Source organism: Lontra canadensis, unplaced genomic scaffold, assembly GCF_010015895.1.
Source record: "Lontra canadensis isolate GAN:19392208 unplaced genomic scaffold, GSC_riverotter_1.0 scaffold25, whole genome shotgun sequence".
Taxonomy (NCBI): domain Eukaryota; kingdom Metazoa; phylum Chordata; class Mammalia; order Carnivora; family Mustelidae; genus Lontra; species Lontra canadensis.
In genome coordinates, this window is record NW_022631019.1 from 8,833,813 (window position 1) to 8,854,299 (window position 20,487).

The 20,487-nt window shown below is 47.2% G+C and overlaps 1 protein-coding gene across 11 annotated transcripts in view; it reads left to right on the forward strand.

Annotated features, from left to right (window-relative positions):
- The window catches only part of VPS13D (vacuolar protein sorting 13 homolog D), a 250,476-nt gene that overhangs the window by 200,373 nt on the left and 29,616 nt on the right, over positions 1–20,487 (forward strand). For 9 of the 11 annotated variants that reach the window (XM_032863445.1, XM_032863446.1, XM_032863449.1 and 6 more), the window contains 2 exons: positions 2,060–2,192; positions 5,204–5,399. In XM_032863445.1, the coding sequence (XP_032719336.1) occupies positions 2,060–2,192; positions 5,204–5,399 (329 nt within the window). The remainder of the gene's footprint in view (positions 1–2,059; positions 2,193–5,203; positions 5,400–20,487) is intronic. The other 2 variants (XM_032863453.1, XM_032863454.1) reach the window with 1 other exon arrangement.

A 20,487-nucleotide genomic window follows, 5' to 3' on the forward strand; every position in this document is an offset into this window, starting at 1 on the left:
GGCCGACGGTCTAATTTTATAGATGGTACCACTCCAAAAACTCATTCTGGAGGCCGGTGTTTAGCTGCTGGACACGGGGGGGTTTGTTTCGGGTCTCTGTTTTTGTTTTTGTTTATGTAAAAGCCTAGTGCAGATGACCATAATTCTCAACCTTCGAAAGACTTCCTTTGTGGTTCAGGCTGTTCCTTCTTGCACTAGTAGCTGACTAATAGTAACAGTAAGAATGCTTACTGGGTTCCCTGAGCCACTGTTCCCTGATTCACCCTGCCGATGGCAGCGTCGGGGCTGTCGTCACTCTGCACATGCCGACAGTGAGGCTCTGCAGTAAGGCCCCTCGCTCAGGCTCCTGTGGCTGCTGGAATGGTTGAGGAAGTACTGGACTCTGGTTTGGTCAGATGTCCAAACTCGTGGCCTGCAGTGGCTCCCCGACAGGATCCCTGACTACAGCCTTATCTGGTGATTCACAGAGCTGGCCTTGCAACATCCCGGGGTGTCTCCAACCTAAAGGCAATTGTGAGATTACTTTTCATTAACTTTAGTTCTCCTATTAGACACGGAGTGACAGGGACAACAAGGCCAAAAGCAAATAATGATAGGGACTGCATCTCTAGAAAGGTCGGTGATCACTGCCCTAAATCATAAAAGCATTTGGACTGAGTAAAAGCAATGAGTGTTCCCATCTCTTGCTCCAGAAACCATTCCTTCACCTGGAATTGCTGGTTCTTCCTCTAGTCCCTCTTCTGTGCCAAGAACTCACCTTCGCCTGTCACTTGTGTCATGAAGCCTCAGGCCTGGTGCTCTAAAAATGTCCCTTGGGTGCCTAGGTGGCTCAGTCGGTTAAGCGTCTGCCTTTGGCTCAGGTTATGATCCCGGGGTCCTGGGATCGGGTCCTGCATTGGGCTCCCTGCTCTGCGGAGAGTCTACTTCTCCCTCTCCCTCTGCCCTTCCTCCCCGTTCATGTGCGTGCTCTCTCTCTCTCTCTCTTTCTCTCAAATAAATAAATAAAACCTTAAGAAAAAAAAAAGTCCTTGCCAAACCAGTATGCAACAGGCCCCCAATGTCCAGGCTACCCAGTATATTGGGTCTTCAAGGCAGGCAGTTCTCCTTGAATCTTTGCACCGAGCTCTGTATCTAAATAACATTCCTGTGAGTTCTCCGAAAGGTTAGTCTTGGGTCATTGGCACTTAAACCACTTGTTTTGGTAGATCTTTCCCGAGAAGGTTAATTATATATTTGATATCCTTTCCTCTTTCTGCCTGAATGATGAGGATAAGTACCCTGTGGTTTATTAACTGTCACTTTAAACCTTTTCAGGTTGTCTTGTGACAAAACAGAGTTTTATGTCCTTTTTATCCAGCTTTGATGGATGAGACAGCTTCTCTGGTAAAAGAATGCCAGGATAAATAAGATCTTTCTCTGATTTGTGGGGGAGGATTTTGCATTGGAAGTCGTGAGTTCAAGTCTGCCATTTCATATGAAAGGTGACCTAACCTGTTAACCTTTCCATATACTTCATTTTTCCTTCTGACCGATGGGACTGGGCACCTAACCAACCAGTAATTGTTGAATAAGTGAAAGAAAAGACATTACTTGAGGGCAGTGGATGTCTCTAAAAGTTTTGATCCCAAACCCCAAAGCAACAATCTGCTGCATTTCCTGTTTTGAATCACCCTGTTTTCTACAGCAAAGAGCCTCTGTCCTTAACATTCTAGAATCCCAACGCTTACCTCTCCTCCCCCACGTCATTTTGTGATACGTTTTTCAGTAAATTGCAAGACAACTGGGGAAGGCGGATGCCACTGTGGACATTTAGTAGTTGTTTTGCAAGCCTCGTGTCCCCCAGTGTAGAGCATCCTACAATCTGAATGTGTCTGGTGCTCAAGAACCAGTCTCCTGGGACGCATCATACATGTAATTCAGCAATTAATATCTCTCTTCTCTCAGTTGGGATTTACCGAATCCCAGTTAGGAGCAAGGCAAGGCATTTATTTAAAATAATTAAAATAGCAGAAATAGTGCTGAGGCTTTAAAATTCTCTCCTGTTTTTAATTCATTCCAGTTCGCAGGGACATTATCAGACGGCTTAGGGAAAACGATGGACAATCGGCATCAGTCGGAGCGGGAGTACATCAGATACCACGCAGCCACAAGTGGGGAGCACCTTGTTGCCGGCATCCATGGCCTGGCTCATGGTAAGTCACGTGATCCTGGAAGAATGGCTCTTCCGCCACAGTTCCTCCAAGGTCCCCTCTCAGCCATCTGACTGTAAGTGGAAATCCTGGCCAGGGAGCTTGGTGTACTTGATAGCCTTTCAGGCTTGCTCTCTCTCTCTTTTTTTTTTTTTTTTTTAAGATTTTCTTTATTTATTTGACAGACAGAGATCACAAGTAGGCAGAGAGGCAGGCCGAGAGAGAGGGGGAAGCAGGCTTCCTGCCGAGCAGAGAGCCTGATGGGGGACTCGATCCTAGGACCCTGAGATCATGACCTGAGCCGAAGGCAGGGGCTTAACCCACTGAGCCACCCAGGCGCCCTTCCAGGCTCTCTTATTTTAACCTCCTCGCTGTTGGAAGTGTTACAGCCCGTGATGTTCTTCATTCTCTTTCACCTCTCGGAATGGTGCGTGCACTGCAGTCCCTTCCTGTTCTCTGCCTCCAGTTCCCGAAGTGTCGTAAGGTGTAATCAGTTGGGCCCCTTTTTACAATATGGAACTGCTGCTTCAAGACTTGCCTTCTGCTGAGCATTCCTTCCATGGCAACTGGAATGTGAAACCGGCTGCTGGGTTTGTGGCCCAGATGTTTTTGAGTCTTGTATACATGCACATTCAAAAGGAATGTAAATCCATGTGCCCAAGAGATATAGGTGATCGCATGAATGTATTAAGTCTCTGATTTTGTTTGAATTCTGACCTTTAATGCCTTAACTCCTACTCATTCGCCTTTTGTTGCATTTTTCTCAACAACTTCTTAGTGTGGCATTCGGGGCCCTTGGAAATGTAAGCCCAGCCAACTTCTCCATCCATGTCACCCAGCCACACTGTAGAGCTGCCTTAGGGTTAGGGTTAGGGTTAAGGTTGGGCTGTTCCCCATACATACCCCCAAGGGCTTGCTCACTCATGGTCCTCTGCCCTCCCCTCCTCTGCCTCCCATCCCTGCCTGTCAAAGTCCTGTTCAACCTAGAGGTCTTAGCTCAAATGATGCTTGCCCAGCTCCATGATCCCCAGTTAGCATTAATGAGCATCAGATCACACGTCGAAGTCTGGGTTGTGTATCTAAGCAGCTGTGTGTACCTTGCTTTCCTGATAGACTCTGCGGGTCAGGAAAGCAGAAAGAGCATTTGTATCCACCTTTATGTGTGCAGAACCCCATGGGATACCTGGCCTGTAGCTCCTGCTTCGTAATGCTTAGTGAATTGCATCATTTGTACCAGATTCTCAGAAATAGTCTGAAGCTAGCAGAAGTCATATCAAGACTGACCAGGCTTAGATTATCCACATTTGGAAGAAGGAGGAATATAAATAATAGAAAATCTTAAGTCTCTTCATGCTGAGGACACAGCGTTTAGGGCAGAGTTTTTATCAGTTTTCCTAACCATGAGGTTTGGATCAAGATGCCTTTACTTCTCCTAAGCCTGCCCAACTGGAAAGGGAGCAGCCCCAAAGGAGACATCAAGCTAAAACTTGGCTGAAATTAATCTCTCTAGGGACTCAAAAAGTTGATTGTTGGGCAGCCACTTGGGGTTAAAGATTTAATTATTCTTTCTAGTAACTGTAATGATAGTGCATGGGAGTAGGAGGGACTGGTTTTGTTTGTCTGTTTTTAGTGAATACAAAATGCTTTGCTGTGTATAATTGCCTTTGTCTGTCTCGCATCTTTGGAATGTGGAGAGAAAGCCTAGCTGTCCTCACTTTTTGGTTGGACATAGGAGTATGCTGAGAAAATGGATGATGGTTCAAGGTTGGTTGCAAAATCCCTTCCAACCAAGGACCATTCATTCATACAATACACGCAGCATCTCCGAGAACAGGCAGCCTCGTCTGAGGAGGATACGTGAGGCTCTGGATGGCATGAGAGCAGGAGCCTGGTGTGAAAAAATTATTCAGGGATAACAAGAACCAGAATCCATTCAGTCTCCTTGGTTTCAAAATGGGGAGTCCCGCTCAGTTTTCTCTGCAGGCCCCACTTGTGCCAGGCTGGGTAATGTCTATCTCTCCATGACCTTGGTTCAAAAGTTTGGGAGAGGGCTGTGGCCTCGCTGGAGCAAATGGACCCAGAATCCAAAAGAAACGTGGATTGTTAGTGCGTTCTCACCCAAGGAATTTCCTTTACCGATTTGTCTCACTAGAGATGAAGAGTCTAGAGCACTTCCTCGTGCCCCCGCCGTCCAAGGGTAAACATCCTGTGAGGGTCCCTGGCACACATCCTGGAAATGCTCCCCGGACAGGGCCCCGCTTCTTGCCTGTGATGTCTGTGTCCTCTCCAGCCTCTGCCAACTTCTGGCCACTTCTCATGCTCTATAAGATCATTGCTGTCAACTTTCAAAACATTTGGAATGTCTTTGTGACCTAGGTTGGTCTTTTGAAGAGACTCCATGGAGAGTCCCGGCTGGTTTTAGCAACTTTTTTTGGCGGGGGGCTGGGGGGGGACCATTCATCAAGGCCTCATGACTTACTCTGATTGCCTAAACCTGATTTCAGCAAAGTGTGCAGTAGCTTTTACCCCATTTCAAATGTCTAGTGTTGGCCAGTCATACAGCGATCTTGGAAAACCGAGGATCTGTATTTATTTCCCTCTGCCTTATATTTTATGGGACCCCAACTTTCTCCAAGGGCCACTATATGCTAGTCTGTTGATTCAGTCCTACTGTCTGCTTAGTCTCCTGATCGCCCATGTGCTTCCCACACTCGGGAACTGGAAAGGAGCCACTGTTAACTTCTTAGGTGTTCTTTGATTTTTTTTGTTGTTGTTAACTGGGACACACTTCACTTCAGGCTAACATGTAGTCTATATTCTCAGACTCTAAACTTAGCAGGCAAGTCTGAGTCTGCCAGTTCCCAACTGGAGCTGGTCCGCCTGTAGCCTCTCGAGAGGCTGACAGAATGCCCCTAAGTTACCTTGCCAGGGGCACAGAATTGATGGCGTTTGACTTCAAATGCTTTTGCTTTTGTCCTCGGCCAGATTACAGCAGCCCTTGTCTCTTCCACTAGGTATCATTGGTGGACTGACCAGTGTGATAACCTCGACAGTGGAAGGAGTGAAAACGGAAGGGGGTGTCAGCGGTTTCATATCTGGCCTTGGGAAAGGGCTTGTTGGCACTGTAACCAAACCAGTGGCAGGTGCCCTGGATTTCGCATCAGAAACAGCCCAGGCGGTGAGAGACACAGCCACGCTCAGTGGACCCAGGTCAGTGGTCATTGGTGGGGCGTGGGGAAGTGGCCATCACTTTTGCACCAGCCCAGGTCTACTGCCTCTCCTGATCCATGCTGATGCGTTTAGTCGTATACTTTCTGCCTTAATGTTGCAGGTTTTTTTTTTTTTGGTTTTTTTTTTTTGAGAGACAGCACTAGTAGGCAGAGAGGCAGGGGTGGGGGGAAGCAGGCTCCCCACCAAAGCAGAGAGCCCGATGCGGGGCTTGATCCCAGGACCCCAGGATCGCAACCTGAGCCGAAGGCAGTGGCTTAACCCACTGAGCGACCCAGGCGCCCGCTGATGCAGTTTTTTAAACCTTGAATACGTGTGTCTGAAATTTCTGGCCTGCCTAGTACAAATACCTGAAAATAAGGCACAAAAATCTGGCATGAATTCTTCCTGTATCTGCCTATCTATACCTATGTCTGTAATTTATTTATATATAAAATGTTTTTCTTCATTAGAGGGGTCAGAAATAGGATCGCACCCTTACAGATCTCCCCTGTTCACCAAACTAACTAGGACCCCCCCACACACATGCCCATTAAGAAAACTGTCTGGCTGCAGGCTGTGTCTGGCTCCTGGGCTCCATGGCATGTTCTGGAATCCCAGCAGTTGCGATTCACCACGTGAGTCTGTGCTTTCTTGGTCCTCCTTCCACTTGGACATGCCGGCCAGTCCCCCAGCCTCATGAAGGAATTCCCCAGGCAGGTTGGCGGTTCTGCTGTGAGATGTTATCTTGCCTTGATACCAGCTGGGAAGGGAGATCAGGGGCAGCCCACATAGCACCGCAGCCCACAGAATCTGACTACTTTAACATAGCTTTTCATGTTAGTAGCCTATTTGAGCCTTCCTTTTTCTGAGTGACTAATTGGGGATCTTATCAACAAAGGGTATAATGAATGTTACAGTTCCCAGCCAAGCTGGACGCCACTTAAGCCCAGAAGGATTTTGCTGCTCCCTGGTTAAGAGATATTCCCTGAGTGAATTAGTGTGCCCTTTTAGAATGTCTAGGGCCTGGGCCTTGTCCACACCCTATCACTCCCTCGAATAGGATTTGAAGTGAAATCGTCCCCAATTAAAAAGAATCCATGTGTCTGTCACCAGGAAACCTTTCTGATGACACATTACTGCGGGGAAATGCTTAAGATTGTAGACTGGGACCATGTAATGTGTTCTGCCAGACTGTCTTCCAACTGGAAGCAGCTGCTTTTTAAAAAAGGATCTGTAGAGTTTAGTTAGGTTACATTCTATTCTCAGATACAGAGCTAAAACAATCCTTGAGTATATTTTGAAGCATTTATGAAGTTGGGGGAAGGGGGCAGTAGGGAAGCTTTGAAAGTATTTCCAGTTAGTTTTTCTGGGTCGGCTGGAAGCCCCAAAAGTCCACCTCCACTGTTTTGTTAGGACGGTAAGACCTAACGATGAGTGAGTAAAACAGGAGACCCCTAAGAATTCCGAAAGAAACATTCTTTTTCGTAAAATCCCAAAGTGGCCAAGGGATTGAGTGATTTGTTTCAAAAGGAGTTCTGAGATACGTGTTTCATTTTTTAAAAATACCATCTTGTGCTAGGAACTTCAGTGACGCTGACCAGAAGGAAATGACGGATTTTCTACACAGTATCAGTTTGGAAGTCTTGATAAAGTTTTGTCTTTCTTTTTCGGAGTGTAAGAAAGGCACAAAATGGTTACCGCAAAAAGCCAGGTATCCTTGGTTTCACGGGCTGTCCGGTGCTGACGCAGCCGGTTCCGCTCCATGTTGCCCGGTGGATCCTGTCACACAGTTGTTTCTAGTCAGTAAATATTGATTGAAAATTTTCTAAGGCCCCAGGGTCGGGAATCTAGCAGAAAGCCAAGCTGGCCCTGCTCTTCCCCTGGTCTCCCGGGGAAGCAAACATAAAACAAATAATCATAGTAATAATTTCTTGCTAAAATTGTGATAAATGACCTGGGAGATTTATAGGGTGCTGCAAGATCATGTAATTGGAGAAGGCAAAGGGGAGAAGGAGGTTGGCTAACCTGTGGTCAGCGCGGTCAAGAAAGGCTTTTCGAGGGCGGTGCTGTTCCAAAGTCCAGTGTGCTGTCCGTCGCGCCACGGAGGGCCCTGGGAAGTGCTAGTTAGGATGAAGCCCAAGTATATGGTGGGGGTTGGCCAGGTGAGGGGAAGAGAGAATCACATTCCAGGTGAAGGGGGTCCAGAGAGGCTAGGCAGCGTGCCTGAAAACAAACAGGAATCAGGCATTCCGTCTGAAGTCCGGCTACAAATCTGCAGGAATAGCTCTCTCCGTGGCCCTTCACTCCTAGAAACAAAAGCTTCGGTGGGAAGAGAGAAGCAGCCAGGTAGTCATTGGCCTGGGGACCTGGGAGCTTCGGGGAGGGGCAAGTAAGCTTCTGCATCTCCTCTCTGTTCTCAGAGGAGTCCTTGCTGGTAGAGCCGTGGCCAGAGTTGCCAGAGGTGAGTGGGGTATGTGCTGGGCCATCGAATTGGGAGCCTCAAAGAGATTTGCCTCTTTACCCTTTATTGCACTGAAAAGACATTACAGCTTCTTCTGAAACACTTTGACCAGTGTCCCTCCGTCCATTTGTCTGGGTCCCAAAGTAGGCTATTAACGAGTATCCGTGTGCTAGAAAAGAACACTTGGCCTGGAAAACAGCAGGTCCCAACCCGCGTCTTACCTTAAGAGTCCCCCCCACCTCTTTAAGCCTCAGTTTTTCCATCTATAAATTGGGGCTAGATACACTTATCTGTTCATTCCCTCTCTCAGAGGTCTAAAGCCCAGCCAGGGTTATTTTCCTGTGGGTTCTATAAGGAACACCATAAAATGCCGGATGACCCTATTTTGGAAAGTCACATTAAAGGAGCACAGAGATCCTTGCAGGTGGAGAAATGTTTCGGTGCCTTGAGAGTTTGTTCTGATGACAGTGTGATCTCTTAGGAACATACTAGTTCTACCAAGGGATAAATCACCCTGATTTCTTGGAAGTGAGTTAGAACCATCTCCAACCATCCCAGTTGATTGAACAGGATCCAGGGGTGTTACTCAGGGTTTTTCCCCACTGTTTAGACAACAGGGACTAACAAATGATTTGAAGGGATTAGAAGTGAGATTCTGACCGAGGGCTGACCTGAGCCCAGGGACTGAGCCAGGAATAGAACCCAGGAGTCCAAGAGTTCTGCCTCTGAGTCTGCTCTTGGAATGAGACTTTCTGCTTCCTTTGTACTATTTCGTCCAAGTGAAGGCTTAGATCTTAGCATCTATATTTTAAATGACTCAAATCTTAAGCAGATGATAGCAAAGTAAGCCATAAAACTGTGAAAGAATATTCCTTCCAGTAATCCCTCCGAAAAGTGGCCTTACAGGAAATATTGGCTCCTCTTTGTGTTTATTTGAACATGACTTTATTTATAGGGAGCCCCCCTCCTTGAGTACTTTTAGATTAAAATACTTCCAAGTTCCTCTCCTTGGTGGAGTGTGCAGGCATTCCGAAGGGACAGTCACCTACCTGACTTTTCTCTGAAATTGCCATGCCATCTGACAGTTCTTGGGAAGGCAGGTGGGGGTCGGGGGAGAAGAGGGCGGAGGACAGCAGAGCCTTTGGCCTCCGCATGAATATTGTAGACTAGTATCCCCTGCTGCATTCGTTAACTGGACAAGTATGTGTGGTTTGGAACAGAAATAAGAAGCCTTTTCCAAGGCAACTTTGTGCTGGCTCAGGTCGCATCTTCCAGTCTACGTGTATGGGGCCACATTTGTCTGTTCCCAAGTAAAGTTCATGAAAATGGCACAGCTGGCAGCCACACTTGTGGTTCATGGAAGCCACAGAAAAGCCTGCTGCCCTTCAAATGGGCCAGGCCAAAGCAGGGCACCCTCTGGGCTGCCTGCCCAGCTCCTGCGTGTGTGGTGGTATTCGATGGTCGTATTCGAGAAGATACTTGGGTGGTAGAAAGCTGCAGAGACCCAGGGGCAGCCCTTGCCCAGCAGAAGGCAAAAATAACGGTGAAAAGGGGAGTATTGGACTCTGAGCTATTTATTTGCCTCTTTATTTCTCTAAATACCATCTGTTGTGGGCTTTGGGTTATAAGACATTTTAGGAAAGTAGCAGATGAAGATTTATGAAGTTGGGCCCTGAGGTTTCCTCCAAAATATTTCTTCACCTTTTTAGTCAAGACCCAAAATGGAGAGGAAAGTGGGAGCTGGCAGAACTTGAAATATTTAAACTCATTTAGCAAAGCTCAGGAGTGTTGGAGCTTATCTCATTATTTAAGTTAGATAAGGAGGAACTGGGGAATTTGAAGGATAATGATAGATCAGTGCTTAAGAATATAGCCCTCAGGACCCTGGTCATGCTCTGGAATCCGGGGACCCCTGTATTGTGCACAGAGATGTAAATTCCAGTTGCTCTGAGGGCTTTCAAGTAACCTTTCGGTTGATGTCATAGAAAAGATTTATGGTGGGCATATTTGACTTTTGCAGTACAAACAGTCCCAAGACACCACCCAAAATTCATTAAGACACTTTCCATTCATGGTCTTCTGGATGTGAAATTGAAGCAGATCTTCTTAAGGAACAGTCCCTTTTGTTACAGTGTTTGCCTTGTACCTATGACTCTCCGAGATGGAAGGGAAGACCCTCTTAGGTCACCAGAGCCTGAATGTAGTCGGGTTGGACAGGTCAGAAAAAAGTCCACGAAGGGAATTTAGGAAATGCTTTCACTACTCTTTCACTCAGTTTGGAAATGCTGCGTATGATTCTGCCCTGAAAGCAGCCGTTTGCTCTTCTCGATAATGTATACAACACATTAAGCAGAACTGGTTTGAACTGAGCCTTCAGGGAACTTTCAGAGGTAAAAATCTTAATAAAAATGAAAATTTCTTTTAGGATATGCCAGTGCTGTCAGTTTTTTCCAGCAGTGTTCACCTAAGGCAGAGGAGCATGGACTGACCTTCCACGTATCCGGGGGCAGAAGCAAGTCCAATATTGCTTGGAAGGTTTCTGTTGTGTCTTAAACCTGTAAATGAATTTTACCTTTTATCCCATGCTTTAATAAGATAATATTTTTCATTGCTACCAAATGAGCCCTTCAGAGAGATACTCCAGGTCATCATGAGACTTCCTCCTCATACTCATTTAAGAGCCACAAGACATGCTTTCCAGATGAGTCCTCTAGGCCCTCCTAGCACTGATGGAAAGACAGGTATATGAACACGAGTGAAAAGCCAGAGCCCAGTACCTATTTGACACTGAGGCTCGGTTTCCGACCTTTGAGCGTATCTGTCTGTTGGCTTGCCCGCTCTCTGCTGCCTGGGACAGCCCGTGCATCGGCAGACATGCCAGCTTTACCGTGAGAAGGAGGTTGATTTCAGTGGCACTGAAAGAGATTGCCATGTCCATCCAAAGGTAAGGAACTGGTCACACCTCTCCTCTGCTGTCCCAGAGTGGCCCCTCGGGGACCACTTTGTATGAGGTCAGAGCCTTTGTACACACTTTGTATGAGGTCAGAACCGTATATTCTCGCTTCCTGATGTTGCCAAACCAGGCCCTTCCAGAGAATGCCCCAAGGTGGATGGATCATTCTCGCACTCTTTCTGAGCAACCCCCGCAGAAGAGACAACATTCAGAGCCGGGTCACAACGTAGGCTGTCTCACTCGGGTCTGAGATTAAGCTGATGAAGTTACAGGTTAAGACACTGTTTAGAAACATCTTTCATGCCTTTAGAAATTAAGATTCCTCTCACAGGACCGCAAGCAGCGAGCTCTTATTTTTTCCAAGACAGACTTCTTCCCTTTTGCTAGACTGTAAATACCATACTTTCCTTTCACTTGGGCTCCAAATGATGCCACTCTCGTTGTAACATAACTAATGGAAAGCTCAGATCTGTTTCTGTTGCTGGGGAAAAAAAAAAAAAACAAAAAAAACCTAACATGGAAACCTGCACACACATACTTGAGAAGAGTCTTTCCATTTCTGAAATCCCATAACTTATTTTTATGCAAGATTATCTGTTAAGAAGAAAACCACTTTTTTGGTCATGGTATATTATAATCGTTTCTAGAAAGGAAAGTGTCTATTTTTTGCCATTTTTGGCATGCAGAGATGACTGGCTTCATGGGAACAGCACAATCCTCTTTCCAAAAGTAAAAATAAACTGAATTTAGGCATGTACAGTACAGTCCTTGTATCTCAACCAGCAGGTCTTTGCTCAAAGAAGATAGAACAGAAAGTGTAAGTGCTTTCAAATTTTGGTTTCTTCCATTTGAAAATTAAATAATCAACCCAGCCATTGTACATGTCGGGTCCTTTCCTTGTTCAGTGACTTATTTATAAAACTCCAGAATGACTGCGTTTGAGATTTTTGTTTTGAACTTCAAGAGAAACAAAATGGCGTGTTCCTTCCTGAGAAAAATTTGTATTTTGTGTGTTAGGGAAAAATGAAAAGCCATCTACTGTTTCCGGAATTCCTCTGCAAAGGTGTTAAGTTCACTTACTTTTGGGTTTTGATGGCCACCCTACGTCTGTAATGGTTTTCCCTTACAGAGTTGTCCCTTTTTGCCCAGGATGTGATTGGAATCCCCTTTGAAAAGCAGATCCAGGTTTGAGTTCAGACCCCCCTGTTCCCCAAAAGCTTTAGGGTGTGAGGTCATTGTGAGGTACATAGGAGACCAGTGGGCTAGCAGGGGACTGAATGAAGAATGTAGTGTTGTTTTACAAGGGAAAGTTTGTTTATAATCCTCGGGGGAAGGAAAGGTAAGTTTGGGTGTTGTAATGAACCCAGAGCCCCCTTGCCCCCTAACCTTTATTTAGTCTCTTTGCCAGACCGCCTCTCAAAGATTCTTGCTAGGTTTCTCACTAACTTGTCAAATGGGGGGAACTAAGATTGAATTTGTAAAACCTTTTAATCACAGTATACTCTAAAAGAAACAGAGTTTTCTTATGTCCGGCTTATGTAACTCAAATCGAGTTAACAGTGTTACTAGTCTATACCCTTAGTGAATTACTTGGATACATAGAGGAAACTGATTTCTCATTAGCACAAAATCTGTCCACGTGGGGTCGTTTTAGAACAGAGGCTCTCAAAGTATGGCTTGAGGACCCCTAGGGAAACCCCAGCCTTTCCCAGGATCCATGAGGTCAAGTCTATTTTTATACATTTGTATATGAATTCATACATACGTAGATAGCTGAATAACCATTGTTACAATGATATTCTCTGATGAGGGTACAGTGCAGTTTTCCAGAAGCCACACAGTGTATGATATTGCACACAGTGATTGACTGTAGAAGCAGATAAGAGAATGCAGCTGTTTTCTGTTAAGCAAGACTTAAAGAGATTTGTAGAGACGTAAAACAGTGCCACTCTTCGCACCTTCTGTGACTCGGTGGCTGCGCCGCTCGCCGTACCTGGTTAATTTCCCTGACAGGATGCTCTGTGCGAGAATGTGGTGATGACCCGCCGTCCTGCTGGCAAACAGCACTAGCCGCAGCGGCGGATGAAGGTGGATTCAACCGCAGGAGCCCCCGTGATGGGACGCTTCGCCGTGGCTTCCTGCCGGCGGTTGTCAGCCCTCCTGGTTTGCTCCCCACTTTGACTGGGTTTCCTGAGGTAACCGTTGGCAAGATTTTATTACATACCAGAAAGTCACAGTAATTTACCTGGTTTAGTCCTTCACCCTAACCGACTGAGCCAGTAAATTTCAGTTTCAGCAGCGTGGAGCACGTTCCTTCAAAGTGCGGGGTCCATCTTGTCACCGGCCCCTGGCACCTGCTGTCACTGGCCTGAGCTCTTTCAGAAAGTGGGGTCAGAGTTGGCAGAACCTCAGCTTTCTCCCCTAGCAAAGCTGGTGGAGCAGGACAAGCCCACAGTGTTTGCATGAGCGCCCTTGACTCCTTGTGGAGAGCAGTTTTTATGAGGCCGTTCTGCGTTAACACGAGAGGCAGCTCCTATTAGATTTTCTCTCGATGTACTTCAAACACAGGTGATGCCAGGGGTGACCCCAGTGGCCCCCTAAAATCCCAGGGACCACAGGAAACTTCAGAGGAGAGTCAAAGCTGAACTTGGCTTCTCATTATGAGGACGGGCCCCAGGGAGCCTGGCCAGTCGGGTTAGAACGGCTTGAGTCCAGTGGTACCTCCCTGAGTTCTACCAGGGTAGACAGACGGCAACGCTCATCGGTTCTCTAGGCTTCCCTGATCCCCCCAGCAGCACAACTGGGGTGCTCAAAACGGACACCTGCCCACCTCCTATGGCACCAAAGGCGGGGGAGCCTGTGAGTGCTTTTGTAGCCCATGTGAAAAGATGTGAGAGCCTCTGTGAGTTTTTATGTTTTTGTTTGAATTGTTGAGGGGGTCCCACTGATTGAGTTTAGCTAATTAGAAATGTGTGATACTTGGACCCAGTTGTGTAGTAAACACACTGGTTCAAGCGCAGGCAACCTGACAGCAGAAATGCCTTAATTGGTGAAGTATTGACCTCCTGCTGCGTTCTTGGTATATCATAGGTGTTCACGCTCAGAATGGTGAATACTTAAAATCTCAGTACTTAAATACTGAGAATACTTCAATAGTAGGTATTTAAATACTTATTTAAATAATTAAATGCTTTGATGCTCTTCCAGATTCTGGAGAATCACCAAGTTGTGTTAATATTCCTCAATTGGTCTCACGTGCTTATTAAAGCAAGTTTTCCCATAGCTTTCTTGAAGGACCCCTTTATTAGTGACTTGATTTCCTGTTTGTTCTTGAAAACCACAGCATTGCGTCTGTGCCGGTGGTGCTGTATACTGGGGAGGCCTGGTGGTTTTTCGAGCCTTATTAACAGGTTCATCACTGCTCTTTCAAAGCTCTTAAATGATCTCTACTCTTTCTACCTTCCCTGTATTTACTAAATATTATTTAATTTCTGCTCTAGTAAGAACAGTGATTTTTAAAAGCTATGACTTTGACCATATTTATCTCACTGCAACACATTTTTTTTATCTTTTCAAATTGTATTTTGTCAAAGTAAATATGTGTCCGCGCTTAAAAGTCAAAGACTTTTCAACATGTCTGAAAATAAAAACCAGCAGTCTCCTGCCCCACTCTTCCCTACCTCTGAATCCTGCTCCCCCAGGGGCAACCACTTTCAACACTTTGGGCTCTTTCTTTGATTTGGAGGTATTTGCCTCTGTGTTTCTTTAAAAAAAAAAAAATGCTATTTCTTGCTATCATTTGACTTCCTAGTCTCTCCCCTTCTTTTTCAGTATAGTTGTATGGTCCTTTTTGGGTAAAACTAATATTCAGTTTTTACATTATTATGACTATCAGCAGCATTCCCGGTGAAGCTACCTAAGTTACCATGTTTCCTTTTTGGTTTCTTTTTTCTCCCTGGAGTTAGTAACTGCTTCGATTATTGTTGTTTGCTTCGTTTGCTACATGAATGTTCCCATTGAATCCTCAAACTCTTAACTTACTTTCAGCTTTTTTTTTTCCTCCAAGTTTAGTAAGTACTTAAAAAAATTGTTTTTTTTCTATCTGCCTATTACTTATCTACAAACTCTTCTCTGTGGTTAAAAATGTATAGAGCAATTTATCAGTGTTAACAATTCTTGCAAGATTTGCCTCCCCCGCCCCCTCCCCGGGTGCCTCCTGCTCCTGTCTAGACTGATTGCTCTCTAGAACACTCTAGAGCTGGTGCCCCTGGTCCTCTTCTGAGTTTCTTTCTTCCACTGGTTTGTTTTGGTCTTTTTCCTTCATGAACAGAGACCGTTCTCGGGTGGTTGGTGATTCTTAACTGTCTGTTCTGCTCCCCTTTACAGCAGAGGCCCTGATGAGCAGCTGGGAGCCCTGTGTGGGGCCCGGGGAGCGATAACGGGGGGCCTGCTGCCTCTGGTCTTCTGTTGAGGAGGAGCAGGCAGAAGGGGATGAGAAAGGGACCTGCAGGTCTACCTCCTTCTTGGGCTTTTAACCCACCTTCCCATTTTCACCACCCCTGACACACCCTCACCTCCCTGTTCCTCCCTTTCTGCCCCAGGCCGTCAGAACTTCCCAGTGCCCCGTCTTTCTGGAATTTGGTGGGGTTTACCGTACTAATTAGCTGACTGCTCTGTGGCTCCCACTCCCTCAGGCTTACATTTCAGCACCACATGTCTGTCTGCTTTTCGGCTTCTACAATATTGTTGACACCTTCTCTTTATCCTTTTGGATGTGCGCCATTTGTATCCCTTCGCTTTCGCTTTAGAGACGTCTCTGGACTCAATCTGTCATATTTAATCAGAAGCCCTATAACTTGGACTTTTCACTAATTCCTTCATCCTTTTTTGATGCCCTTTCCCCTCCACATCCAACCAGTAGCTCCGAATTAATGTGGTTCTACCAAAATCCATATCATTATTTCTGCTCAAACATTCTGAGGTTTGGTGGTAGCAAGCAATTAAATAATGTAATTGCTGATGATTTCTGACCTTTGCTGTGATGCAGGCCTTATTCTAGGGACTCTACATGTATTATCTCATTTAATCACCCCAGAAGCTTCTGAACAGCATCTGCTTGGGCAGTTGGCGACCCTTCATTCCCTGGAAGGTTTAGAATGCATCTGGTGAGAAGTCTTTGCTACTCCCAACCCCAGCTTTAAGTCTGGTCTTGGACTTTAATCTCTCTTTCTGTGTGTTGTAAAGAAACAGGTTGTAGAAGGCTCTTGTCAGATCCCAGGGACATGAAAGAAAGAGCACACCCCATGGTAGTGACATGGCCCTGTCACCACCCCTCACGGAACCATAAAAGCTATTCAGAGGGGCCGGCAGCTGGTGAGCGACTGTACTTAGATCCTGGGTGCTGATGGGTGTTTTGTAGTTTCCAAGGGAAGTTGCTGAAAGTTTTCTTATCTTGACACTCCAAGGGCAAGAGGTCTTGCTTCAAAGAGAAGCACTCGTTTCAGAAAGAGATGTGGAAAGAACATAAAATCACAGATCTGCCCCAGTTCTGGAGAAGAAATGGGAAGTAGCACTGTGGTAGCCAGTGTAAAAAGAAACCAAGGGTTTGCAGGAATCAGGAAGGGGTTCCCGCAACGCTGTTTGGTCCCCACATCTGTCAAACAAGGTCAGAGGGCCTGTGGGAGGCGCCTTGGCAGCCCTGGATCTGTGTCATGGTGCTTCAGTTTGTCAGCTGTGGCCCAGAGCAAGGTTCTCCCTTCCTGCCACCGAGGTGAGCGTCCTCTCGCTCCTGTGGCATGGGGACAGCGGTGCCCACCTCCATGGGTGCTCATGATGATTAAATGGCACGTGGGACGTGCATCATTTGCCTGATGTGGGGCGTGTAGTTAGGGCTCGAGAAGTGGTGTCGGGGTCTGAGTTCTCCCTGAATACATATTGAGCATAAGTGAAACGGGGATTGCATCCTTCCCGCTCACTTACACCCTGTCCCCGAACACGCTCAGCGCTTGCTCTAGTCCACGATGCCAAGTCCACATGCTCTGTTGGGTTTCCGTCCCTCCTATTCTCTTCCTTCACACAGACTAGACAGTAGTTCAAGTCAGGCCCGCACGCCGGTGCTGTCACGGGGTCGCGGTCGCCGGGTGGGAGAACTCACCTGGGCTCCCAGCCCTTGCGGATGAGAAGCCCTTTGAAGAAGGTGTGCGGAGGCCACGAACTCGCTCTGAACCCACTTGTGAAGAGCAGGTGATCCCAAACTATTGTTAGTGTCTGCTGTAAATGATACGCCTCTGAGTTCGAGCAGAGTTCAGCCAGAAGCCCCACATGACATGGAAATCTGTCCTGGAGCCAGGTTCGTTGGGTAAAAGTTATGTAGCGAATGTCTCTAAACACTGGCATCTGCTGTCTGCCGCAGCCAGGACGACCGGGAATGATGGAGTGCTTACGGAAACTGGGACGGGGCAAGCGACCCTGTGACAGCTGACAGACAGTTTCAGGCCACTGTGGCTCATCCAGCTCTTTTGATAAACAGCTTTAAAAGCATTACGTGGTTTGGAAAGCATTCCTCAAAAACAGTTATATTTTCCAGACGCGTGACAGTCCACTGTTGAGTATGGTGGAAGGGATCTGAACTGTAGAATCAGGTCCCCCTTCGTGGGGCCGTTGGAACTTTGTGGCCTTATCTGTGTGAATCCCGCCAGGACGGCCTCCCAGCAGTGTCATCGCGTAGGTCAGGGTCCCCTAGGTCTGTTAAACAAGCCAAAAAGTGCTCTCGGGGTCAGGGCTAGAGTTTAAAAGGAAAAACTCTTTCTTTCATTCCTGGGTAGATGCGACGGGCCCCTTGAAGCATCGCTTTCATCGTGCACCCTTTATCTCGTGGCTTCCGCGCAAGGAAAGGGAGTGAGAACTTTGGGGTATCGCAAAGCTCTGAGCCTTTGAAAACGAGCTTCCTCTAGCTTAGAAATGTTCTTTTCAGAACTCACCTTCCCATTTGTCCTGTTTCCGGAAATGTAGCTCCTGTTGCCTTTTTGCTCTTCCTGGGGGATCCTGGGCGTCGAGGGGCAGGGGAGTGGCGTCTGGGCCCCACAATTCCCGTGGGACTTAGACTCCCACAGACCCAATGAGATGTGCAAAGTGCTTCAGGGACCGATTCTTTTTTTTTTTTTTTTTCTTGTAACTTTTATCGAATCCTGATATACCATAGGTTTCGTTGTTGTTGTTTTTTTTTTTTTTTTTTTTCCATTTTGAGGATCCGAGTCACAGGATTTCATTCTTAGTCCCCAGATGCAATGGTGGTGCTGACAGAGCAGCGTGGGACATCCTTCTGATTTATTGTGTTGAAGTGACAGCAGCTCACATTCTTTTCTTCTGTCTGTGGAGGATCAGTTCCTCCTTGACTCGCGTCTCTGCGATCAAAATAGCCTATCTGGATGTTCCCTTTGGGTGTTGGGGGCAACGTGGCCTCTTGGCAGGAGGACAGGGTCGTTCATCGTGAGACCAGAGCCCCGATTTCAGCCCTGACATCCCTCTGCCTGGTGGTCTTGTGCCAGCAGCCTTTGGTCCCCTCCTCAGGTCAGTCTCCCCACTTCGGAGGGAGTGAGAGTCGTGCGGGCTGGTCACGTCCGCCTGGCTGAGGTGAATAATCCCCGAGGCACACAGTGGACTGGCCTCGCCATCACAGAGGGAGCCGGGTGTTGGGGCGAAGAAGGAGCCCAGGAGGATGTATGAAAGCTTGACAATATTTTCTAAAAATAGAAAGGCGGTAGGTTAATCGGAGGCAGTGTTGTACCTAAAATATTCCCGAGCAACCCTTGGCCCTCGCCTGAACCCCAGCTGGGCTTAGCACCATTTAAGTTGGTTACATCTAATCCCTCAAGGGGTTGGCTCTGTGGCCGAGCTGCCCTGTCAGTGCTTCCGCCCTCCCTCTGACTGCACCTCTGGGAAGACGGAAGTGGCCCCAGATGTGGCTGGCTAGATCCCACGGGGGCAGTGTGTGAGGACAGCCTCCATAAAACACAGCATCCAGGCAAACCCTCGTACACAGGCCACTTCCCACATACTCGGTCTTCGTGGGGTACTTGGATGTGACACAGCTTCTTGGAGCTGCTGCCCAAGAAATCAGTGTTTTTTTAAAAACAAAACATAAAAATCTTGATAGAAGCCATTTTTGCATCAAGAACAGGCGTGCATGGCATGAAAAAGCAAATTCCAAATGTGTTCCCTTTCAGTGCCCAAACTAGGGTCCAGTTAGTCCCTCTTAGATCTATACATGATGCTAGCGTAAATGGCAGTGCCCGGGAGCGCGGAGAAGGCGGCCCAGATAACAGAGGACACGAGTGTGTGCAGCAGTGAGTCTCCGGACGGCGGCTCTGGCCTCATGTGGCGGCCGCTGCTGCACCCTTCTCATGAGCTACCCGTGTTCCTGCATTTTTGGAGTTGGGCCTCTTTGGTTACTTATGGTCATATGTCCCCAAATATAGTCATCCAAGTGGCCCTGTGATAAAGCCCCACAGGAAGTGGGGGTAGCCAGGTCGCGCTGTATCAGCTCTCAAAGTTTGTCTTGGTCCATGAGACAGTCTCCTTCTCAGTGGTGAGCTTTTCCAGATTTCTACTATTATGAGGGAATCTTGATGTATATGGGCTCACGGTGGGCCGGACTGAGCCTTCAGAAGACCTTACGCACCCGACACCCAGTGGGGACTGGCCTCCTTTGTGAGCATCGATGGGACCTGTGTGGTGATGTGGGCGTGTGCAGGTGCTGTGTAGACTGCCCTGGGAGAGGCGAGGTGTTATTATGACTAAGGACTTCCTTGAACCCTGAACTCAAATGTTAATAACCAGAGACAGATTGAATAGATGACACATTTTTCTGGACAGTTCCCTAAATTAGCCTATCTAACTTTTCTTTGCCCTTTCACTTGCCAGACTTAAGTAGTCTCTGTAACCTGTGCTTCTTACAAACCCAGAGCAAACCGTGTACAGTGGGAGAAGTAACGTAGGACCAGGGATTCTCACTAGCTAGAGACGGTTTCCTGTGATCCATTCATTCCATGGCACCTCCTGTCTACCCAAAAAAGGTGCTTCGGGCTTTGGAATGACAGACTCATTCGGTCACCTCAAACATCAGCACAGTGAATAGGGAAACCTTTGAGGAAAACATGAAGATGTGTGTACAGTTCATTCAGAAATAAATACGTGGTTAGTCCTCATTCGGACCAGACACGGGCCTTACTAGACGCCACCAAAGAAGTAGATGCTCTTGCTCGTTTGAGATTTCTGGTTTCGTTTCTAAACACGCTTGGGCCCTGGCCTAGTTCTGCTCAACAGTGGCCAAAAGGACCAGACTGGCAGGAAAGCGCTTCTGAATCCAGAGCGACTCCCCTCAGAGGCTCTCCTACCTGCTCCTCTTAACATGTCTTTGGTTTAGTTTCTGGCTTAGGGTCCCCCCCCCCCCCGCCCCTGCCATTCCTTTTACTCCTTCTCCCTCTCTTATGCTTGGACTTGGGTTAGAAGAGTTCGGATCATCATGGTGGGCTCCCGGTAGCCTCACGTAGAGGTGGACCCGTGGAGGCATAACAGATGACAAAGCATGCTGGTTCACCTGAGGAAACGCGGATCTGCAGCTCGCCCCTTGGGGAGCCCGGATTCAGCTCTGGCGTGACCCCCTTCCAGCCATC